This window comes from Miniopterus schreibersii (assembly GCF_964146895.1).
Source record: "Miniopterus schreibersii genome assembly, chromosome: 9".
NCBI classification, from domain to species: domain Eukaryota; kingdom Metazoa; phylum Chordata; class Mammalia; order Chiroptera; family Miniopteridae; genus Miniopterus; species Miniopterus schreibersii.
The window spans coordinates 23,011,793-23,037,959 of record NC_138118.1 but is presented as its reverse complement, the minus strand read 5'-3'; the positions used below and the strand labels follow the sequence as shown (position 1 = coordinate 23,037,959).

Below are 26,167 nucleotides of genomic sequence, written 5' to 3'. Positions count from 1 at the left end.
GTAAGTTTGGTAAAACCTATCAAACAAAACACACACACACACATACACACATCTTGGTCGAGGGATAATTCGGCTTCAAGAAATTTGTTTTGCTGACAAACTGATTATCATATTTAAAACAGGCAGCATTGCTTGTAGTAGCAAATGACACTAAAAATCAGTTGTAGTTGCCTGGCTAAATAAATGATGCTTCATTCATACAGTGGTATATTATACATCTATAAACAAGTGAGGTGGATCTAGATATGTAGATATGGAAGGAGTTGTAAGCTGTATTAAATGTGATGAGGGTGAAAAGAAATGAGTGTAAAAGTGTGAAAAATACTCTCCCAAGTAAAATGTATGTGTATATACATCTACACATACTTGCTTTTATATGCCTAGAAAACTGGCAAGATTCTCTAGAAATATTGTCAGTGGTTGCCTCTGAAGCATAAAAGTAAGGTAGCTCCAAGGGTCCAGAGAGACTGACTTTTTCCATGCATGTTTGTAGTATTAAATTTTTTGTCACATGTATGTATTCATTTTCCATTTTTAAAATCTAGATAATTTTTAAATTGTTATTAAAAGGAATATTCCATGGCTAGAAACTAAAGATGGTATGGGGGGAGAAAGGGAGTTTTTATTAGATAATTTTACAAAAAAGTTTTTATCCAAGATATCCCAGTTGCTTCTTTACACACACATGCTAGATACATGTCATATAAATGGAATGGTCACCAAAACAGTGCTCTCCAGGAAGTGAAAATCAGATTCATTCCATGACAGTCTGGAGCAGACATATGACAGCAGTTCTAGAGCAGAATGAAAACCTGGAAATCTGGCTCAACTGTCAGTTTGCTCAACAATATCACATTGATGATCTTTCTGTCAATGTGAACAATTCACTGACCACCCAAAACCCTCTAAATTGAAGAGCATTCTCTATACATAAATGCTTTAAAAATTAAAAATAATCTTATGAGTCTCTCCAGTGAGGAGCACTATGAGTGAAATTTAAGAGTGAAATAGAAATCAGATGAGCATGTTTTTGTGTGGACCTGTGCCATTAAGAAGTGGAGAAATTTAGGAATTTTTTTAGAAGCCCCTATTGTTCAGCTTGGGTTCTACATTGGCCAATAGAGCAAATTGATTGGAAAAAAAAGTTTATATTTAGGGCATGGATGCAACTAAATACTTTTCTGTATTTTGTTTTTTGCTTTTTTAAGGGATGGAGAGAGGAAGAAAGAAAAAAAGAATGGCAATTGGTTTCTGAAACTTAATTACTAATTTTTAAAAGGACATATAATTTAAATGAAAAGAGTTGGAAGCTGTTTTGCTGGGTCTTTATTTCATTACGTTACTCAGATTGGGATAATTGAAAATATAAGTAAAGTAATACAGCTATTTTTCTCTTAACACAATTGACAGAAGCAATAATGAAATAACTTGATCTTACTGTAAAGACTTAATTACAATCCTTAAATGCATAACCCAGCTCCAAAGTAGTTAATTGATCTTGCTGATCTGGTAACTAAAATAAAGCACTCATATTGTTACCAGACTGATTCTGCTCTCAGGGTTGGTCCTGCTGGGCATAGTCCAGGACCTTTCCCAAGTCAAGCATTACATTCAGGTTCTTGACTCATTCCGGAAAAATTTCAAGACATGAGTGTAGGTGAAAGTGATGGTAAATTTATTAAAGTTTAGGACAGTGAGGCAAAGAAAGGACCCCTGGAGATAGGATTGGGGGTACTTCCAGGACAGGCTGCCACTGCCCATTGCTCCCCTGGGTGCAGGTCTTGTTGGGACCCTTAGATCTTAGAATAGAAGAAACAAAGTACACGCCTGAGGAAAAGGGGGTGTGGATGTGCTCGGAGAAGTACATAGTGGCATCTTTTGTCCTGAGTGTTTTATCTATTTTCTATAGGTGGGAATTTTAGGGGAGGTCCCAGGGGAAGATCTCAAAAGAATATTCATTACATTTCTGGGTGTGTTGTTTAATATGCTGATGTGTTAAAATGAGCATATAATGGAGTCTGGGGTCATTTTCTAGTCATTTTTACCTTTATGTTGGATTAGTCTGGCTTTAATTGGTTTCTGTTATCTACCTCCCTGACTATGGTGATTTATACCATCTGCTTTTAGACATCTTCAGTTAGGGAGATAGGGTCTCATGATTTATTGCTGAGCTGTTCTGACAGTTTGTTTAGCCATTTGTGTGTTTGTTCAGTCGTTTGTCTCAGTTTCCTCATTCCACTTGCCAGGGAATTTTCCGACTTTCTTACTAACCTGCCTCAATATGATGAAAATTTAATTGTCAATAGTTACAGAAGCTGGCATATTTTTAAACATACGTATGCTGACATTGGAATTATACAAGAGTATACACACTGTTTTAAGAATACAATTCATTAAGTATTAACAGGACATTCATTTTTCTTCTCCTATAGAAAGCCAGACTTGCCAGGATACGGGCAGCCAAAAGCGGGAGTGCAAATGCTTACATGCAAAGTAAACGGAATGGTTTACTCAGTAATCAACTGCAGGTATGGTCAAGCACCTCACTTTTTTAATGCTCAATTTATTGATGTAATATTGATTAATTTCTACTTAACCACATAATTTTATTGTGGGTAGTTATGAAAATGGTTACTAAAACAACGAAAGTGTCATTTTTTAATAACCTCTCCCTACAGTCTTATTGATGGTAGCAGATTAGAAACTGGTCTATTAAATATTGCCAGTGAATCATGATTCTCATTTGTGATTGGGCAAGATTTTTAGACACTCTGATGTAAACGCAGTGTGATGTTGTGATTTCTAATAAGGAATATATGTATATTTGGTTCTTCCTACTTCTAAGTTCCTAGAATTTCCTAACGGAGGAGAGTTTAAAAGGTGCCTTTTGTTATGTTAATGAGGTGACTTCTGGAGCTGATCTAAGGTTGGGAGCTGGTTATCAGTGGAACCAACTAAGTGATTGGAAGGTTAGAACTTTCAATCCCACCCCACAACCTCCTCGGAATGGAGAAGGATCAGAGATTGAGTTCAACACCAATGGCCAATGGTTTATTTAATTTATCATGCCTAGGTAATGAAGCTTCCACAAAAACTCAAAAGAAGGGAGTTTGGAGAGCTTTCTGGTTAGTGAACAGGTAGAGATTTTTGTTGCCAGTGGAAATGGGGTCCTCTCATGGAGTCACAAAAAATGCATTTCCAAGGACCCACATATGGGAGGATGAGATGTAGTGGTAAGATTTATTGGAATAGAAATAGAAGGTTGCCTCAGGTTTCTGGTGTCTCATCTCCATTCATCCCACTGTGGGGTGAAAAAAGTCCAGCCTTGTATTTTCATCAAGCCCAGAAGAAGGTCCAGAGTCCAAAAATTGTGTGCCATTGGCTTAGTCCATGACAAAGTTTACTCTAGCTCAGCTTTTGTCCCTGCCCAGCTAGTGAAGCTTCTATTCCCTGTGGAACTTCAGCTGGTGCTGCATTATTGTATCCAGGCTTGGAGCTGAAGACAACACTTGGAGCCTACACTTGGAGCCTACACTTGGAGCTCCCCGGCTGATGTGCCCCAGGCAGCTGCTAGCCCACGTGGCTGCTATGGAGAGAGAGAGCACATGAACACATGAACCCACAAATGTGTGTTACCCTGAGGAGAGAGTGCTGAGAGAGAAAAAGAGAGAGCACTTGCCTTTGTGAAGCTTGGATTATATTATATCAGGCTTGGGAAGCACCAGGTGCTCTTTCAAAATAACTAAACAATCCTTTGTGGACTTATGCTGGGTCCTCCTCCTTTCCAATCCATTTCCTAGATCTTTCAGGTTCTCTGTCCCTTGTCCAATTAAATTCTTTTCCCAGGCTAGGCTCTGCCCCATCTTAGTTTTTACTGCACATACTTCATAGTGGAAGGACCTCTCCTTGGACCATCTTGGCTTCTACTGAGCATGTGCCCAGCAGAGAAATTTCTCCTTTATTGATTTATTACTCCCCCCTTAGTCTGGGAAAGTGGGCTGGTTGTACCCTGAGTTGATTGGAAAGCTGGTCCTTCCTCCCAACACAAGAAACGGAGGAGTGTTAATCCCTTTGGTGGTAAAACTCTGTGATCCCCAGTGGTGTCTGAAACTGTCACTTCCAGACTTAATCAGGTTTATTTGATTCAGCTCTCTAGTTTATTAGGCATGATGTCTGGTTCAGCTCCCTAGTTGATTAGGCTTCTTAATATCTTATTCCCTTTGCTCCCTTCTTTTATTAATATCTAACTAATTACGTTAACAATTTGAGAAGGTGACATACTCAGAGAGCATGGAAGCCCCTCACCCCTTTCACATACCTTGCCTTATGCATCTCTTCCATTTGACTGTTCCTAAATCATATTATATCCTTTTATAATAAACCATTAATCTAGTAAATAAAATGTTTCTCTGAGTTCTGTGAGCTGCTCCAGCAAACTAATCAAATTCAGGGAGCAGATTGTGGGAATCTCTGATTTATAGCCAGTTGGTAAGAAGCACAGGTAACTATTCCACTTGCAATTGACATCTGAAGTTCAAGGGAAGGGTCACTAGAACCTCTCCAATCTATAGCCAGATGGTCAGAAGCACAGGTGATAATTTATGATTGCAACTGGAATCTCACGGGGGGAGAGGGAGAGCAGTTTTGCAAGACTGAGCCCTCAACCTGTGTAAAGTGATGCTATCTCCAGGTAGATAGTGTCCAAATTGAGTTGACTTGTAGATACCCACTAGTGTTCACAGCATTTCATTGTTTGATGGTGTTGGAGATAACCTTGGCCACTTTGGAGGTGAGTTTAGAACTCTTTTTACATGAGAAAGATAAAAAATGCTCCATGACTTAAATACCCAATTATTTTTTATTTCAAAATTACTTATCTACCTTAAAGTTCATTTGAGTGGGAGTAGGGGATGAGATGAGGTCTCCTTTTATTTTTTTAAAAAAGTTATTTTAATCCTTACTCAAGGATATTTTTTTCCATTGCATTTCAGAGAGAGTGAAAGAGAGAGAGAGAGAAACTTGATGTGAGAGAGACACATGATTGGTCGCCTCCCACTTGTGCCCTGACTGGGGTCACGGATTGAGACTGCAACCAAGGTACATGCCCTTGACCAGAATCGAACCTGATACCCTTGAGTACTCAGGCTGATGCTCTAACCACTGGGCAAAAACAGCTAGAGCTCCTTTTACTTTTTAATAGAGAGGGAACACCATGTAGTGTTATAGAAGTCACACAGTATGAAATACAATTTGAGAAGCCACTTATAACTCAAAACTTTCTTTTTATAGTTAGGATTCCAATCATCTTTACTTACAAAATAGTTTTTATTTAGGTGAGCACGATACCATTTTCAGGATTATTTAAGTAGTAGATTAAATTTTATTATCCAAAAATAACGGCTATCAGGTTTTCAAAGATAGTTGGTAGTTGAATGAGTAGAAAAAATTTAAGTTTTCTGTTCAGGGAGACAAATCTAAAAGGCCAGACTGCTAATTTGAAAAGAAAAAAAAATGCAAATAATGATTATCAAACTTAAAAGCAACTGCTTGGTTGTCCTTTTCTAACTAAAAATAATAATAATAATAAAATGTTGCCACTTAATTTCAGGAAATAGGCCAGATTTCTCTATGGAAATGTGCAGTTGATGTTCTCATTGTTTGCAAATAAAATAGAAAACACTCTGTCCTCTCTGTGTTCACAGTCCTCTGAGGATGAGCAGGCTTTTGTCAGCAAATCCGGCTCCAGCTTTGAAACCCAGCACCACCACCTGCTTCACTGCCTGGAAAAAACGACGGTAAGGAACCAGCATAACTGCCTGCCCTAATACTCACAGTAATCCCATTTGCTTCTGTGAATACTCAATCCTTCCAGGCAGGATTTTACTGCCTGCATTACTGGAAAATATAATAAAAGACAAAAACAACCCACAATATTTGAAATTACTCTGAAAGACTATATTGTGACATTTCAGTTTGGAAAGTGTTTTAGAGACTTATTAAAATGTTTTTATCCTTAGTTGTTATCTTCACTCTAGTCTAAAATACTAGTTTAATGCAGATGGAGAGTAGTTTTCTAATAGCCAACTGCAAGTCCTATAAAACATCATTTTACCCTGATTCTAAAACTGCTAATTAAACAGGAAAAAAAAATAATGAAGTTCAAGTCTTCCTGACATCTGGACTAAGGGAATATCAATAGCAATAATAAAAAATAGAGAATGAATAAATATAAGCATTTCTTTCACTCACAGGTATAATGAACACAGATAGATAATAAAACTATCTGTTTTTATAAGAAAAAATATGGTGTTTAATCAGTGTCATGACCCTTTGACTGAGGATTGAGTGTTCATTTCTCCATTGGCTCCCAATTAGACCTCCTCTTTAGCAAACACACCCATTCTCTAGCTAACTTGTCAAAAGACGTCACAGTGTGTGACCACAGAGCAGAACAAAACTTTCACCATATTTGGATCAAGTCGTCTCACTCACTCACCAGAGATGCATATTTGTATTCTCAGTTCCAACATATCGCCCATACATTTATTCATCTACTTTCATTTACCTATATAATAATTCAACAAATATGTACTACGTGCCTACCATGTACCACACAGTGAGACAAGACCGTAGATATGCCAGGAAGTCAGGTGTGGTCTCTGCCCCCATCAAACTCTACGTGTTGGACAAAATACAGATATTACTAGAGAACAGCAATGAGCAGCAAAGCAACAACTGGCCACAGTGATTGGAGCAAAGAGGGTGGAACCATAGGGTAAAGGATCAGGAAAGGCTTCCTGGAGGAACCTGAGTTGAAACCCACTGGATGACTAAGAGCGAGCTAGGTGAAGAAATAAAGGGGCTAAAATGTGATGTAACCTGAGGAAGGCTAGAATTTGATCTAAGAGGACATTGAGGATAGTAAGAAGGAGAGAGTGTAGCATAGCACAAGAGGAGACAGAGAGAAAGGCAGTAACTAGAAATGCTAGGTTTTTGAGGCATGTGAAAAATTTGGATCTTCATCTGAAATGGAAAATTATTTGAGGCTTTAAACAGGGAAATTATAGGACTGTAGCTGCATTTTAAATAAAATTATGGACAGGTCTATAACTTACTAAGATAATTCTTTGAAATTTAAATAATAATAGAAGGTATTTATGACTATCTTTTCATTTATTTTTTTTTACTATTTTACCATTTAGGGCTTTTTCAATCAAAAAATATTTAATACCAATCAGTATAGTTTAAGTTGAGCTACCTACAAAAATATATGGTAACCAGCAGCAGAATGACTTCTTCCAGTCACTGAAAAGATAAATTAAAATCTCACACATTATAAATTTTATTATGTACGTGAAATGTGCATTACAAGAGAAGAAAACAATATGAATCCTTAGTGAACTATATTTTTCTATAAAATTTAATATTTAACATAAAATTCTATCTTATCTGAACACATTTTTCTCTGGACTTTCAATTGTAGCATGTTAAATTTCATTTACTTCAAAATGCTTGTCTCAGCAAAGAAATGACAAAATGAGTAACTAAAACAATCTATTTCCTATTAGCCAGTGAATTGCTTCAATTGTTTTGCTAATGTTTAAGATGAGAGATAGTTAAGTGGAATTCTGCATGTGCAAAGTCTCCCATTATAAAACTATTCCCACCAACACAAAGAAAAAAATGGTAATTGAAATAATTTTTAGTAGCTAGGACCAAAAATGCTTTTCCTTATATTACTGAGGTAAAAGTCTTCCATAAGCATTTTAGGAGATACTTATTTCATTTTTAAAGCAAATTTTACATTGTGTTTCTCTAAGATGTAGTATATGAAATGATGTCCATCACTATTTGCTTCTTGGCTAGAAGGACTCTAAACACAGCTAGAGATTCTGAATATGAAATCCAACACAATGGGTTGGGATGCCTGTCACCTCTTGAGCCAGTTAAGCAGAGACAGGGTTGAATTGTATATGAGCATTTATTCCAGTAATGCTGGCAAAATGGGAGAGCATCAGGATTTGTCCACATAAAATCTGCTTTAACCCACCCCCCCATAAGCCGGTTCCTTATATTGGGTAGCAGGACAAAGATTACATGGGGAAGTGAGCAAAGAGGAATAAGAATGGGTATAATGGTTTATAGGTTACAAAAATTTCAGGTTGGAGGTTGCAAAAGGGTGGGATGTCTCTAGGTCCCTTATGTTTCTAAAACAAGGTTGTTAATCTTTCCATGATCATAGACAATAAAGGAGAATGGATCACATTCTGATTGTCCTGGGGCATACAACTCCCAACCAGGTTAGAATGCACTTCCTTTAGTTAGAACAGAACAATCATAGTTAACAGAACATGATTGATATTTCTTATAACTATAGCTAAAATCATGGTTAACAGAGCATGACTAATATTTCTTCCCCCAAAAGATACACCTACTGCTGTATCACAGAGATAAGAAAGGAGACCTGAAAAGTTCGGTGCTAACCCCCTCTTCAGGGTCAAACATAAAGTGACACATTTTGCAGATAAATATATTGTATTTATTTAACTAATAAGTCATATTTTTTTCTCTACTGAGAATGTTATAGGAACATCTAAAGAAATGTGAAGTGTCCTAGGTACCTTATTTTCTAGTTTAAAAATGTTTTCAATTCCATGTGAAAATAATTGCTTTTATATAACAGGCAATCTAACTTGGATTAAAATAGTCTCTTTCTCATAATTTCAATCTGTTTAAAAATAAATCAATGTGAATTTACACATTTTTGTGGGTGTTATCTATATTCATTTTCAAGGTTTTTTTCTTTAGTTTATAACTTTTAGTTTTGATATTTAATAAATGATATTTCAAGATAAAGTTAGCCTACAAATAGTTACTAAATCAGCCTTCATGTAGCAATCTCAAGGTCTCACTAGAGAGATTTTATTTTCCCACAAATGCCAGTATTAAGTGGCTTTGATATGCTAATCTTTATGAAAATGGTATTAGTTACCCATTGGATAGTCTAAATGTAGGTGGACATTTTTTAGTTTTAAAAATAAAGCTATTCGTTTTCTTTTTTAAAGTTAAAGTATGTTTCTGTCTTTCTTCACATTTTCTTACAACTATGGAACAGAATCACGAGTTTGTGGATGAACAAGCCTTTGAAGAAAGTTGCATGGAGGTTTCGACTGTTAATCGCCCTTCAAGTCACAGTCCCTCTCTCTCTTCACAACAAGGAGTCACCGGCACTTGCTGTTCACGAAGACACAAAAAAACTTTCCGCATCCCAAATGCCAATGTATCAGGAAGCCATCGAGGCAGTGTGCAAGAACTCAGTACAATTCAGATCAGATGTGTGGAGAGAAATCCGCTATCTAACAGGTAGATTAATCTATGTGGACACACACCTGTGGTGGTTCCCAGAGCATATCTCCACCTGCAGTTTTGTTGCTACATTTGTGGCCTCTAAATCCTAGTTCCTAGAGTTTAGAATGAGACAAAGCTTAGACTGTAACAAATAGGAAAATGGATCTACTGTAATATTCATTAAGAGTTATAAGAGTAGTTGTAGCAATATTAAAAAAGTAGAGAGAAGACAAGGCAGTCAGGCAACCACAAATGTATTCCTGCCTCTTCAGTTCTATAGCTGTTTCTTATTTGAACAGACACCTCTATACTCAGGAGCCCCTTAGGTAAACCTAAGTAGCCTGAAATGATAGTCAACACTGGTAAAAGAGACAAATGAAACTGACAGTAATATGATTAAAAAGTATTTAACAGCACCTATAAATAAATCAACAGAGTCTATGTGACAGTGAAAAATGAAAATGTCTACACAAATCTTTTGAATCAATGTACGATTTTGATCAAAAAAGTATTTTGGCCACAATAAACACAAAAATCAATCCAATTCAAAGAAAGATAAGTGAAATGCTAAAATGTTTACCTCTGGTGAGTTTATGGACAATTTAAGTAAAATTTTTCTATTGGTGTTTTTTTTTTTTGCTTAAACATTTAAATTGTTTTCCATGAAAGTAAAATAGTTTGAAGTTCCTATGTATATCCTCCTTTCTCCTTTCCCTCTCCCCCCCTCCCCACTTAGAGTATAAAACTCATGCAAGAATACCAGTTGGAGAAAGCCTTTAAGTATTAATAATGGCTACCTTTTTGGGATTCTTAACATTTGGGTGTCACAAAGTTGAAAGCTTTAAGGGCACCCTATATCCCAAAGAGACAAGATAGTAAAATGATTCTGTGGTCAAAGAATCGAGGCATATTTATAGGATATATCCTCTTTACAATGGTATCTCAAACCTCTCAGAGGTTCTGTCTTAAAGAAAACTATTTTGCACAACCCAGTGTTTCAAAAATTACCTGATCCTCTTTCTTACATTTTTATATAACATTGATGAGTCCAAATTTAGCTGGTTTTTACACATTTATATATGATTATGGACCTGACTGATGTTCACTTTAACATATAGGGTGGGGTAAATGTAGGTTTACAGTTGTGAGTATGTGAAATACAGAGTTTATTCTTATATTATTATTTATTAACTATTGTATTATTTTCCATACGAACAACTGCAAACCTACTTTTGCCAACCCTGTATATTAAAGTTTGGTGCTTCCTTTTTTTAAATTATGATGATTGTTCTTAGACATTTAAAATGTTACTTATAAATGTGACACTATGTATACCTCCGTTGTAGGGAAAAAAAATTTAAGTAAACAACTTACCTTCTTAAATCTATTTTTTTCCTCATCAGCCGATCCAGTTTAAATGCCAAAATGGAAGAGTGTGTTAAACTAAACTGTGAACAACCTTATGTGACTACAGCAATAATAAGCATCCCAACACCTCCAGTAACCACTCCTGAAGGAGATGACAGGCCAGAATCTCCCGAGTACTCAGGAGGAAACATTGTCAGAGTGTCTGCTTTGTAAGACAATTGAAATCAGGTCTAGGAGAATTTGAGCCCTGGCTGTGGAAAGAATACCAATGTAGAAGAAAGAAGAAAAGATAAACGTTTTGCAGATAAAAGCGGCAAAGCAAGAATGTTGCAAGTGAAACAAAAACAAAGCTTCCAAACTAGAGGATGGAAATAAAACCACCAAATGGCATTTCTTTAGAGTTTGACCTGTTGTACAGAGGAATAGTCTGTGGCCCTTTGGCTTTTGTGAATGAGCACAATGAAATGCCGCCTATTGATGCTTCTTATGACCAGAACTCTTTTTTAATAAAATAAAATAAATCTTTGAACCTAATGTTCCGGTTGAATGCAAAACAAACAAAAAAATAGAAAACATTTTGATAAAAATTTTTCCTGTTAAAACCATGAACATTGTGGCTATGACAAAGATTACTGCATATTAAAAAAACTCATGCAACACATTTGTATTGACTGAAGGAAACCATCATAATGCATGCTAGAATTCTTTGGAGTAGTGATCTCAGTTTCCTTATGTTGTCTTCAGAATAGGCATGATACACTATAAATGTAGAAAGGGGGAATTTCTGTGCACTTACAACAAGCTGATTGTTCATGTTCCATGGTGGGCTGTGCAAATAAACTCCTTTAGGAACTGCAGTATTTCTCATGGAGATGCTCTATGGTAAACCTAAAGTGTTCAGATAGTTCAGTATTAGTTATCATTTTACCTTGCACCTAGATACTGTTACAACTGCAATAATTCACTGTACACCTGTTGTATCAGGAATCAGGATTTTTGTTGTAATACTTTCCAAATCTTCATAAATTCTGTAAGAGTAAGAGCCACATTCATAGAAAAACTTTTAGTGTGGCCAGGTTTTAGATAACTTTTTAATCCAAAACTCTTGTGTCATAAATGTTTTTCAGTAATATTCTTTGGTCCACTGTGTTCCCGTGACAGTGCATTTCCTGTTCCTGTGTTTCTATAGCGCCTTTCTATTGGGTTTATTGTCATCAACTGGACTAATGTTTTGTAGTTCAATTGACTTTCCTACTTTTGTATTCCCAGCAAAGCATCTTGTAAGTAGATTATCATCATCAATCCCCTTGTCAAAAATTAGAAGAAAAGAGTTGATATCCATAAATTATCTCTAACTTCTTTGCTGTCATGGAAAAGCCCAAATATTGGATATACCACTGTTTGTTTCATAAAAAGAGTTGGCTGGGACCATTATCTCAGAATCAGTGATCCCAGAATCTCACTTGATGTATTACTTATTTTGCTCTAGATCTCGAATAAATTTTGAGAATAACTAATGTGAATTGAAATGCAGAGATAAACTGAAGTGCTTTATGTAACAATATTTGATGAAAACACGCTTTCTATGCCATCGGAAAGGTGGCACAAATTTATCTCAGAAAGTTTTCTGTATGTTGCAAAGAGTAATTTTCTCCACTAAATCAGGAGGACAGGTGTTTGATGATGCAAAGTTGATTTCTATGGTCATTTAAATAAAAAGTCTAGATATTTTTTCACCTTTAAAATATATCCGCAGACATGTCTGCACGTGACAGTGTAAAAAAGTTTTTATGTCAAATGAAAAGTTTTGTTCATTCCAAGCCACCAGTGTAAGGAATAAAGTTTAGCTTCTACACATGGAAAAAGTTAATAATTATCCTCTACTGTAGAGATTTTTAAATGCTTATCATAATTTATCATACAAAGGAATTAATCCAACTATTTTCAAGTAAAGCCAGAAATTATTGCTTCCCATTTCTAGAATGGCTTCTAGAACAATGCTGTGCACACAGTAGATTTTAATAAGCATTTGCTGAGTGAAAGTAAGATAAACTCTTTTCTCTCTCGGGAAGAACTGGCTTTATTTCTAGTATGTCTTTTAAAAAGTTACTAACCTTCTTGGAGTGTGAATACTAACAATTATATTAACACCTGCCTCATGTCACTTTATGCTTCTAGAGCAAATATATAGTGAAACTTATTTGATGATATTTGTTGAAAAACTTTTTCAAAAGTAGACTAAACAAACCACAATCAGGAATACTTAGGTCTTTTGATTCCCAATGAGAAGTTCTATTTTTACGTTCTGAGTATTACATTTAAAAAATGCAATTCAGTTAGATCATTTCAGTTGATAATTCTGCTTCTTTTTCAACTTATCATTTATCCCAAACTATTACTTTGTTTAGACTTTTGGAAAAGAAAAAAAAAACAACAACTTTTTGATGTTTTAGGTGAGTTAAAAATATACTGTGTTGGTGGTGAATGACTATTGATGACTGTGCTAAGTGCATCTGTATTGTAAGTGAAATGTAATTATTTCTGTGTGCCATATGGAGTAACCAAGGTCATTGTTTTTGACAATTTTGTTTGAAACTCATATATCTTATTTTAAAGGGTAGCATAATATCTGCATTATGCTGGAAAAAATAGACCTGGAGAATACTTAAATAAAACATGTGCATGCTTGAACAGGATAACATGGTGGCTGTTGTCCTTTTTTCTTAGACTTTCTTATTTTCCAAAATCTAGTATGTGCCACACTCCTAATACATATCTAGGAGAACTCTGTAATGTACAGACACAAAGAACCCATCAATTATAACAATTAAATCTAATCTAAGCCAGTGGAGATAGTAGTACTGCCAATAATGAGAAATTTGAGACTTTAAGGGAAATTTTAATATCATTTAAAGATAAAAGAGTGTCACTGCTTCTTTAAATGGTCTTTTTTGAAAATATCTTGGCAACTTCAACTCCATAGCTACTAATTATGATAGTTTAACTCTACTGCAAGATTTTATTGGTCATTAAAAAAGATGTAGTATGGTAAATATCAGGGTTTTTATATATAATACTCTCTCTGCAGGGAGTGGCCCACAGTTTACTAGCCTGCACCCTCCATGCCACTTGTTTCTTGCACAGTGTGGACCAGAGAGAAGCCTGCTGCCTGAACCTTATAAATTTCTTGACCACCACTACTTGAGTTAAGCAAGGAGACGTTCTGAGATAATAACTTGGGTCAGAACTCAGTAGATTCTTAGTCAAACACTCTTTTCTATCTAAGGGAACAGAGTGATTTATTTGTCTAGCTGTGTGTGTGCGTGTGTGTGTGTGTGTGTGTACTCATACATATTCATAGACTTTTATTCATTTTGTAAAAAATATGCACATACCGATGCTTGATAGTTTCTGTTCAGTATGGGACAAAAAGTAAGAAAATGTTAAGAAATTATTAGGAGAAAGAAACAGAGTAAATCATTTAATGCAGAGAGTGATTTTAACTAGTGACCCTCTTGGTGGACAGTTTCTAGTTTTTTCTTATTAATTTTTCGTTACAGGTCTTAATTTACTGAGATATAAATCTTGTATTGAAAAGGTTCAATATATCTCCCTATTCCTTCAACTTAGTTACAGTGTTGGCTTAGAAGTAGCTTCCAGAGAGTTATATCAATGTCTGCCAGCAACATTGCTCAAAAGAATAAAAAATGGTTCTTGATATCAAATAAATAGAGTTTCATAAGAAAGACATCTCGTCTTCCTACGGTGTTTTAGGTGTTTATTTTATGAACTCACAGGTACAAAAAGGGTTATTGCTCTGCACTGCGTAAACTTCACTAGAATTTTCAACACAATTGTGCAGACACACTATTTTTTTGAAAAAAATAAGTTTAAATTTCTATCTACCTGAGCTGGTTGTATTTAGGGTGGTAAACATTTGTAAAGAGAAAGATTTTTTACTTGTAAGAAATAATTACTTTTGAATAGCATATTTGCTTAAGATAATTATATAATATATTTATTGCAAAACATTTTTAGTGTAAACAATATTAGATCCATCTTGTACCTTCTACCCCTTTGCTCTCTACTGCTTGCCTTACTTTTTCCTTTCTTTCTCTAGAGCACTAGCAATTCTTTTATTAGATTATTCTCCCTTTTTCCCTAATCACATTTTCCTCTGGTTTTTCTATGGAAATCTACTAGATGACTTCTCTTTATTATACACATAACTCAAATCCTTGAGTATGAAGGATGTGCCAGACATTGCATTAGGTGCTAGAGAAATAGAGATTAAGATTCCAGACCAAATCCTCCTCAGGCAGTTATATAGGAAAAAACTTCAAGTACTCTCTGCTTCACACACAAGCATTCTCCTTTCTGCCTATTGAGAGTCATTCAGCTACTTCAATCCCCCAAAGACATCTCTTCAACAGAGGCAGCATCAAGGTAGTGTTCTTTAAAATTCTTTCTAAAATCTTCCCCTCACATCATTAAAATTCTCTTTCTATAGGCCATCATCCTCTTTCTATTGGAAGAGGCATTACAGAAAGGGACACCCATATCTCGACCTACCTACTTGGAGAAAGATTAGAAAGCAAGCCAACACAAAACAAAACAGAAAAGGAAGCAGAACTTTACATTTATGATTTGGGCAGGGTAAAAACCAGCGTTTTCTAAGTATCCACTCTGCCCTTCCTACCATAGTTTCAGAGGATCTGAAGAAAGCTACTAAAATGGTTTTGCAGGAGGAGTACCACTCAGTGCTGCTGTGAATCTTAACAACACACCTCAAATTAGTTCACCTGATTAATCCCATTGAAGTATGGAAGGGAATGGGACAACAGAGCAGTAAATCAAGAAAGAACAGTAAGTTTATAATCAGCAGCACTCTCCAGAATGTGGACCTTCGTGGCCTATGTCATTTTCAAAGTCTGGGGCTGGCTGAAGGAGGGTACTGAGGACTGGGTATCAAAGACTAGAGAGAGATATGGTGGAATCCTAGAAGACAAGGTTGGGAAGTTGACTAGGCTACAGGTGAATGAGAGGCATCTTGGGCTTTTATTCTAATTGACAATCCAGCATTTTTTAATTTTATCAAGTTAATTCCTTTGTTAGAGCTAAAAATTATAACACCAAAAGTTACTTATCTTAACTTACTCAGTTTTAATAGTAAAGCACTGACAAATTGCTCTGAGATTTCCCAGGTTCCCTGTACAACAGAGGACAAAACCCTGAAAGAGCAGCATAAGGAACTAATACTGAGAAGTGAGAAAGAGAATTAAAAGAGCCAAAGCATGGACCTTGACCTTGCATAGATGAATCTGTTCAACTTCCTTATCAGAGGCACTGGACATAAAAACTTCAAAATTAAAATATGTCATGCACATCACAACGTTACATAAGACTTAATCTGGATTGTCACTATTATTTTTATTACCAGCCAACCTGGTAAAAATGAACAAACAAACAAAACAACAATGTACAAACCACAGAAATAAAGTCTTAATGCAGCCTTTCAATATACAGCTTCTTTCTTCCACAGATTCACAGTGAACACTAAATAATAGTGAATATAACAACCATGAGAAGATAACATTGTTACTGAGCACACATAGAAGCCAAAACTATGATGCTGACTTTTGAGGAAAGAAAGCTTTTTATTGTTGAGTCTACACACGGGAGACAGAGGCACTGCTAAGTCTTTCTCCCTGAACTGGGGTCTGGACAGGTCTTAAGGGTTAAGGAGAACAGGGTGGCATGTGGTAGAGCTGGCCTAGCAGGTTTTGATTGGAGGGTTTTGGAATTTGACCAATTAAAGTATAGAGTAGAGAGGTAAGAGAAAGCACAAAGGAATTCCAATCTAGGAGGGTTTGCTTGGTCAGTTCTGTATTTATCCATATTTTCTGTGTAAGCACTGGATCTTCCTTATTGAAGGAACTTTCCCTTCATATAGGGCTCTGGTGGCCACAATTCTGTTACTTGAGTTCTGTATACTGAAGATTCTAGGTTCCGGGTCCACTTGAGGACAGGGGTAGCACATGGGTGGTGCTCTCTCTAAAATAAGGATTATATTAACCACCACTCTGCTTTAAAGAAGCAGAACCAGTGTGCTGTTTCAACAACAATAACAATGACTGCTAACTTTTACTGACTCCTAAATATATGCCCAGGAACTGTGCTAATCACTTTACTATATATATCATTCCATTAGCCATGTTTCTTTTGAGACCATTACTTTAACATTGTACAATGAATTTTCCTAATTCAGAAAATATACATTTTTAAGTTAAATCGTGTATTTCTGTGATGGTGTTCTACTTTGTAGAAATATTGATGCTACTTCTTCTTTTAGAGTAAAACAGAAATGAAAGGAAGTAGGGGACAGGAGAAAGCTGGGTAATTTTCATGCCCTGTTGGTTGCAAAGCCATTATCAAGAACAATTGATTTTTCTTCCCATTTTCTTTGGTCTAATTTTTTACTTTGAAAAATGTGCTGCTAATAGCTATTTCTGATTGACTATTAGTGACTTAAAATAAAAATGGAACCTGACTGAAGAGGATATTGCTGTCCTAACTGACAAAGGACAACTTCATGTCAGCACAGCATACACAAGAAGCTAATTTTCCAGTAACAGTTATATGTTAGAGCTTTCAACCTCTCTCACTTGCTCCCACTTTTGAACAAGGCCTGCCAAAATGTACAAGTGTTGTTCAGGGCTGCAGTGATAGCCTGCAACAAAATAGTTGACCCATGGTCAAGTCCTGGAGGCTCATAATAACAGAAGAGAAATATTTTGGAATATTTTTCAAACCGCAATTCCCACCCTTGATTATTTTTGCATCTTCCTCAAATTATTGCAGGCGAACATTCTGAGGCACAACAATGAAGTGCTCATTGGCATTTAATAACACATGAAAATAAGGCACAGGAGGATTCAGATAGGCAACATAACTGCATCATTCAGTATCCCAAATTAATATGATACAGTAAAAAACTTCTTAGATTTTTTTATCCTCACAAAGAATTCCAAAATTTTTCTGTAATTTGTTGATATTTTTTATTTGCTCTTAATAAAATAGAAAACTTCAATAAAGGTATAAACACAGACATTTGATTTACACAGGAATGTAAAAAATTTAATGTACCTTATAAAATGGTATTTGGGATATAACTACTTGTCATAAAACTTATTCTTTGTGTTTCATCATTTGCTTGTTTTATGTTCCATATAGCACTGGCCTATTAATAATATATTTTTACCTTTCACTTCAATCTTTCCTTTCTTACTCTGAAAAGGTAAATGTGTTATTTATCACAAGTATCAATATTGTGTCCAAACCTTATTTAACATGAAAACTTAAGGTGCAGTTATGATTTAAAAGAAAAGTATCAAAAATTTAATATTATTTATGGTTTATCATTGTCAAATCCTATTGACATGATGATAACATAAATATTTGCTTCAATGATATAAAGTTTCTTCAAATTGTCTTATAAAGGATAAAAATTCTCATTTCTGTTTTTTTCCCAAAGTAGGAATATGTAGCAGGTAAACTCTAATATAAATATCACACTATAATTTGCAAAGGAGGCATTTATATAATATCCAACAGTCCCACCAGTATCTAAAACAAAATGCTCAAGGCCACTAATGAGAGACTAAGAGAGAAATGGAACCATGAGTGACTAGAGGAACCTGAAACTATATATCCTTTGAAAGATACAGAGTTTGAAAAACTAAAAAATTCAACATCCTCTCAGTTTCTTTGGCTAGCTTATCTAGAATTCAGTTCATTGACAAAGATTCTGAGAACTTTGTTTGTACACTGTATTTACTATTAGATACAGATTATAAATTATGTAGGATTACTTAAAATTAATTTAAGACATTTCCCTCATTACCTCTAGCTTCAAATTGTAAGTATCTAAACCTAAATTTAGACTAAATGCTAAAATTATTATTATGAGCTCAAGTTAGGAGAATAAGGGTAAGTCCATAAGTCAAAAAATGAGAGTATAAATGCCTCACTTTATGTGTCTGAGTATCTCTGATAAATGCATTTCTATAATAATCCCTGACCATAATCAAAATTTAAATACAAATGAAATTTAGAATGATTATGGATTATTTTTAATTAGTTGTACTTCCCTTCTCCATTTCTTCTTATAACAGGGAAAAATATATTTGATGCCCTTAATGTATTATAAGAGCACAGTCTCAACAAATGGTTTTTCATAAATAAAAGGTTGCTATAAAAATATAAGCTCTTAGGAAATTTCTTGTACATACATTTTCTATTTTAAAATCATAGATTACCATACAATTTATGTAGTGGTTTTCTTATGAAATCCCTTTTATGTCTCAGATAAAAGAAGAGAAAATGTGAGAGGAAGAGATTAAACATATAGCTACACACACACACACACATACACACAAAATGAGACAGGCAGAATGTGGAGTTCCACTTATTTGACTACCTGATATAATTTAATGAAATGTGGAAAGAAACTTTTTCTTGCCAGTAATCATTATATCTTCTGGTGTGTTTTTTTCTTTGTTGATTGTACAAAATTATAATGTAGCTATGGCTAGGCTTTTTAAATGAATCTTCCTGAAAAGAACTATCAGAAGTAACATTCTTAGGATTACCAAACAGCGTTGTCTTTTTTTCTAAAGCTTAAATACCTAGAATGCTGACACCTGCATTAGCTGGAGCATGGAGGAAATAAAATAGCAGTGATTTTGAGCTCACACCTGAAAAAGAAACTCTGCTTATTAACTTGCAAATGTATTGAGAACCTATACCTTTCTAGGTTACTTTTCAGTAAAGCAATCCATAGATTTAAAATATATATATATTCCACTTCTTAGCTAAATTTGTTTTAAACTTTAAGGTAATCATTTCTGATAGTGGGATTGTGAAAAGCAAACTATCCTTCTATTTTATTACCATGAAAGTGAAAAGGACGCCAAGCACTTCAAAATCTTGTTTTTGAAATGTATCTATGAGCTTCTGTGCTATGCTTCTCCCTACTTTTCAAGTGGCTAGGTCATTTTCTTTGCACTTTGTAATTTATAAGGATCACAGATATATGCACACACACCCCTTTCTCCAGTCCATTTTAATCACTGTATATGACACCACGTGGAGAACTGGGAACACACCAAGAAGAAGGAAACAAAGTCTTCTCACTCAAAGGTTATGTTAAATACTTCCAGGATATTAAACAGTGTGAAATGCAACTCAAGATTTCTAATATGGCAGGAATTTTTTAAAGGCAGGGTTCTTGCATTATATGTCAGCTCTGACTAAAACAGTATGCAAAGGGGTATACAGACACTCAGGCTGTAGAGGTAGACATTCTATTCATTCATTTTCTTTGTTTTTTCTTTCTTTAAAAAATATATCTTTATTGATTTCAGAGAGAGGAAAGGAGAGGTAGAGAGAGAGATAGAAACATCAATGATGAGAGAGTCACTGATCGAACCCACAACCCGGGCATGTGCCCTGACAGAGAATCGAACCCCGATTGCCTGGATCCTAGGTTGACGCTCAACCGCTGAGCCATGAGGTCTTGCCCTTGATATCCTAGGAGAGGAAAAATAATTTTCCCTCTATCTTTCTGGGTTCTCAGCTGAAGCCCTCTATAACAAAGCATAAATTAACAAGAGGAAAACAATTAAGGTTGGTAATGTGTATACCTCAAGTATACAGGGAGATACCCAGGGAAACGAACCCTCTGAGGTGGTCTAGAATTCAGGATTAAATAGCATCTTAATAGAGGAAGGAAATGTAGGGGGATGAAGACTGCTTAGAGGAGAGTAAATGATTTTTAGGGAAGATGAATGAGCCCTTAGAAGAAGAGATGGGAATTATGACAGATTGTGGCAAAGTTTGTCTCGATGTGGTGTTGGCTTCTCATCCCCTCTCTTGTGACAAGAGTTGACAAAACTCCTTGGGAGGGGATTTATGACAATTGAGTTCCTTTGGAGGATGTATGTTTAGGCAAATAAAGAGAGTTCAGAGAAAGTCTGTCCTTGCATTTGCTGTTTTTCAAGTACCTATGAACCAAAATAATCAATACCCAAAGAGGCATATTTTGAGATGGCATGTTTTGCTACCCTTCACTATTTATAGTGTACTCGTTGACTTGGACCCAAAACAGGTAGAAATGTAATTAAGGAACCTAACTTTAGAGTGAGATACATTCTGGGAAAAAGTATAGTGTTCAGATCAGCAATGAAATGGTGGCGGGGGTGGAGGGAGGTATTAATATGGTGTTGAAGAAAAGGCCTCCAGATAAAGATACATGAGACCTGCAGAAGGAAGAGCCAGCCATGCAAAGAACATTCCAGGCCTGGGACACAGCCATACATTTTCTCTGGGTACATAAAGGACTAATCTATTTGATTTCAGTAAAATTCATAGATTTTAATTTTTTCCTTCTACTACCTGTAATTTCAGGCCAAATTTTCCTAGGTGTTTTTAAAATAATCAATAGTTTATCATTCTTCTTTTTTTAAATTTATCTTTATTATTGAAAGTATTGCAAATGTCCCCGTTTCCCCCCATTGATGCCCTCCAACTTGTACCCCTCCCCCTAGGCCTTCACCCCACTATTGTCTGTGTCTATGGGTTATGCATATATGCATATAAATTCTTAGGTTAATCTCTCCCAACCCACCCTCACCTTCCCTCTGAGATTTGTCAGTCTGTTCCATGCTTCTGTGTCTCTGGGTCTATTTTGTTCATCTCTTTATTTGTTCATTAGATTCCACATATGAGTAAGATCATGTGACACTTGTCTTTCTTTAACTGGCTTATTTTGCTTAGCATAATGCTATCCAGGTCCCACCATGCTGCTCAAAGGGAAAGGGATCCTTCATTTTTACAGCTGCATAGTTTTCCATAGTGCAAATGTCCAAGAAGATGCTTGATATGATTTCCATCTTCTTGAACTCAGAGACTTGTTTTGTGTCCAAACATGTGGTCTATCTTTGAAAATGTCCCATGTGCACTTGAGGAAATGATTATTCTGCTGATTTGGAGTGGAATGTTCTGTAAATGTCAATTAAATCTGTCTGACCTAGTGTGTCATTTAGAGTCACTGTTTTCTTGTTGATTTTTTGTCTGGAAGATCTATCCAGTAAAGTCAGTGGGGTGTTAAATTCCCCTACTATGACTGTATTGTAAATATCTCCTTGAAAGTCCTCCAGTTCTTTATTTGTTTTTTTCCAGCCTAAATGAGTCTTCTGTTCTGAAGTAGGTCTCTTGTAGACAACATATATTTGGGTCATGTTTTCTTATCCACTCAGCTGCCCTGTGTCTTTTGATTGAGATATTTAATCCATTTATATTTAAGGTTATTAGTAATAGGTACTTATCTATTGCCATTTTAATTCTTTATGCCTATATTTCTCATTCTCTCTATTTCAACTTATTACAGCAGTCCCTTTAACATTTCCTGCAATGCTCATTTGGTGGTGATAAATTCCTTTCACCTTTTTTTGTCTGGAAAGCTCTTTATTTCACCAACAATTTTGAATGATAGTCTTGCTGGATAGAATAGTCTTGGTTTCAGATCCTTGTTTTGCATTACCTTGAACACTTCTTGCCATTCCCTTCTGGCCTATAGAGTGTCTGATGAGAAATCACCTGACAGCATTATGGGAGTTCCTTTGTAGGTAACACTTTGCTTTTCTCTTGCTACCTTTAATATTCTCTCTTTATCTTTAATTTTTGGCATTTTAATTATGATGTGTCTGGGCATGGGCCTCTTTGGGTTTTTCTTGATTAGGACTCTCTGTGCCTCCAGAACCTGTGTGCCTTTTTCCCTGGCCAGGTTATGGAAGTTTTCTGCCATTATTTCTTCAAACAGGTTCTCTAATCCTTTATTACTTTTGACCTTACAGGTACTCCTATGATGCAAATATTGCTATGTTTCATGTTATCCCGCAGCTCCATTAGACTGTCCTCCTGTTTTTTCATTGTTTTTTATTTTTGGTTCTCTAATTGAGTGATTTTTTTATACCCTGTCTTCTAATTTGCTGATCCAATCCTCACCTTTCCCTAATCTGCTATTCATTCCTTCCAATGCTTTTTGTTATTATTTCTACTATGTCATTCTTAATTTCCTTCTTTATTTCTATCTTTTGTCATGCTGTTGAGCATCTTTATGATCAGTATTCTGAACTCTATCTCTGATAGATTGCTTATCTCCATTTCATTTAGCTCTTCTTCTGGAGAATTCTTTTGTTCTTTCATTTGGGGCTTGTTTTTTTGTCTCCCCATTTTGGCTGTCTGTTTGAATTTGTTTCTACGTGTTAGGTAGCTCTGCTAAGACTCCCAGTCTTTTGTACGGTCTCTGGTGCAGGCCAATGTCAGACACCATTTGTGACTGGCCTTGAGTACCCTGTTTAAAGCTTTCTGCACCCCATAGCTTGTGGTTTCCTCTGCTGGGGCTGAATGTATTTGGACAGGACCAAGATGTGCACCAAGGAGGAGCCCAGCAACCCCTCTCATGCCTCTGTACTTTCTTCCAGTCTCTATGTGGTTTCTACTTTTCATCCTTGTTTATAAGAGCGCTTCAGTTGAAGTTGATTATTCAGGTTGGTTTTTCTATATGTTAATTGGTCTGCTTTGCCAAGCTCTGGGTCCAGAAGCAAATCAGGCAAAGACTCAAAGCACTCAGATGCTGTTATTCAGTCTCTTAAGGAGCCTTAAGCTATAGAAACTCCTTGGGGCAGGGCTAGAGGTTTTCCAGCAGGGTGAGGCAATCACTTTCCCCCCTTACCCCTGGGCAAAAACTGCTTGGAAGGTAAATGTCTGCCTGAAGAAAGATGTCCTCTGCTATATGGGGGAATGACTCAGCACCGGGGTCCAGATGGACACCCTCTGAGATCTTTTTCCCCAGCCAGCTCCTCTGGATTCTCCCCACACAGCTCCAGTTCACTCTGCCTCCACTGGAGCCCAAGGTGTGTGGCTGCACATGAAACTTTGTGCTTGGGCTCTTTAAGAGGGTGCCTGCATTTCCAGCTGTCTCTCCCTGTCAGACAGAAATCCTGCTGCTTTTCACAGCCAGATGTTATGTGGCACCTTTCTCAGTTCTGGTGCTTTGGGCTGGGGAGTTCAGCTTGGGGCTTAAGCCTCAGAGTCCTCATTGGGAACCCCCCGCAGCTGAGATATCCTTCCAGATTTTCAGCTATTGCCTGTGGGAGTCCAGCCAGCCCTCTCATGCCTCCACATTTCCTAGCAGTCTCTATGTGGTCTCTACTTTTCCTCCTTGGTTGTGACGGTACTCCCCTGCTAGTCTTCAGTTGCCGTTGATTATTCAGGATGGTTTTTCTATATTTTAGTTGTAATTCCAGTTTGGTCCTGGGAGAGTGTCAGTGTAGCTCAATCCACCACCATCTTGGATCTCTTAGTTTATCATTCTTTATTCCTGTTTCTTTCCCTTTCATATTTAAGTGCCAAAAATAAAGGTCTTTCTGTGTGAATGTCAGCTAACATTATTCACTAAGCAACAACAGGAGCCATTTACTTCTTTGCAATTTTCTGCTTGTATTAGGATAAACACTTCCCAAGTGAGGGAACTGAAGTGAGGGAAGTTAAGTAACTTGCCCCTGGCCGCACACTGGTAAATGATTAAGATGGAATTCAAACCTAGGTCTGATAGCAAAGCTGAACTCTTTCCCCTCTAACAGAGTCTCTCATTTTCTTAACAATAAAAGTAAATAGTATTAAACTTGCATACAACACATAATTCTGGATTTCATCACTTAAAGACAAGTTTAGGAGCATATTCTGTCTTCTTACATCTGTATTATTGTGTTTTTATCATTAAAATGACTATACTAAGTATTTTTTTATTCCTCACCTGAGGACATGCTTAGAGAAGGGAAGAGGGGAGGGGAGAGAGAGACAGAGAGAGGAGAGAGAGAGAGAGAGAGAGAGACAAAGATGTAGGAGAGAAACATCGATCGTTTGGTTGCCCTCAATACATGCCCCAACTGGGGATCAAACCTGCAAACCACTTATGTGCCCTGACCAAGAATCAAATGAACAACCTTTTAGTGCACAGGACAAAGCTCAACCAACTGAGCCACTCCAGCAGGGCACTACTAATTATTATTTTTGTTTGTTTGTTAATACTCACCAAGGATATTTTTTCCATTGATTTTTTTTTTTTTTTTTTTTAAGAGAGAGTGGAAGGGAGGGGGAGAGACTGAAGCCCAGGACTGAGCCTGTAACTCAGGCACATGGCCTTGACAGGAATTGAACCTGAGACCTTTCAGAGGGCCGGCTGATGTTCTAACCACTGAGCCGAACCAGCTAGAGCTACTAACTATTTTTATAAGCCAGAATTTATTCATTCACTTTAGTAAGTCAACAAATATTGATTAGGCACTGTTCTGCTAGACACTTGAAATAAAACAATAGAAAAGACAAATATGATTTTCCATTATTGTGGCATTTGCATCTTTGAAAAGGCTATCATTAAGAAAATAAACATACAGATAATGTGTAACTGCAAATTATGGTGTCATAATGGAAAATAATGGGTACTACAGAAGAGATAATAGAAGCATTCTCATTAAGATTTAAGGTCCAGAAAAGTTCTCTTTGAGGATTTGGCATTTATTGTGTCCTAAATGAGAAGTGGGAATTATCCAAAAATGCAGAAAAAAAATTTCAGGCAGCAGACACTAGGAACAAAATTATAGTTCACAAGACAGAAAACCTCGTGTAACATTTACAAACCTGTTAGAAGGCCTGTATAGATGAGCCACGATGAGTGAGTGGGGAGTGACTATTAATTGGAAAGTGGGCATGGCAAAGGATATGTATGAATTTATAGACCTTTTCACTTAAGGATTTTGAATTTTGTCCTCAGTCCAATGGGAAACCATGAAGTATTTTAAACTCAGAAGTGACATGATCCAATTTATGTTGTTTAAGGATCACTCTAGTTTCTGTGCTGAAGAATTGTTGGGAGAAGGGACAGGAGAGGAAGCAGGGAAACCAATTAGGAAACCAGTTCAGTTACTCAAGTGAGACAGGAGGTATGGCTGATTTAGAGTGGCACTGAGAATACTAGACAATTTAAGGAACATTGGAGTTAAAGTCAAGGAGACTTGGTAGTAATTGGTGTCAGCATGAGAAAATTCTAGGAAAGCTGTTGATTTCTGATGTGAGTAGCTGAGTGGAAGAAAATGTCATTTGCTAAGATGATCAGTTCTGCTTTGAACATGTCATGAATCACCCGAGAAGAGGGGGCAAATAAAGCAATAATAATAAAAATTGATATTTATTAAATGCTTACTATTAATATTTATTAAATATTTAACTGGGCCAGCCACAGGTTTTAAGGGTTTTAAATGTATTAACTCATTTATCATCATTTACTACTAGCTTTCCTACTATAGTGGTACCTGGGGTTTCAAATGTA

General features: G+C 36.2%; 1 protein-coding gene across 1 annotated transcript in view; it reads left to right on the top strand.

The window, feature by feature from the left end:
• Window positions 1-13,413, top strand: part of KCND2 (potassium voltage-gated channel subfamily D member 2) — a 483,545-nt gene extending 470,132 nt beyond the window's left edge. The window contains exons 3-6 of the mRNA XM_081147460.1: window positions 2,433-2,528; window positions 5,703-5,795; window positions 9,116-9,363; window positions 10,752-13,413. Of these exons, the coding sequence (XP_081003586.1) occupies window positions 2,433-2,528; window positions 5,703-5,795; window positions 9,116-9,363; window positions 10,752-10,929 (615 nt within the window). The 3' untranslated portion in view covers window positions 10,930-13,413. The remainder of the gene's footprint in view (window positions 1-2,432; window positions 2,529-5,702; window positions 5,796-9,115; window positions 9,364-10,751) is intronic.
• Window positions 13,414-26,167: the final 12,754 nt, after the last annotated feature.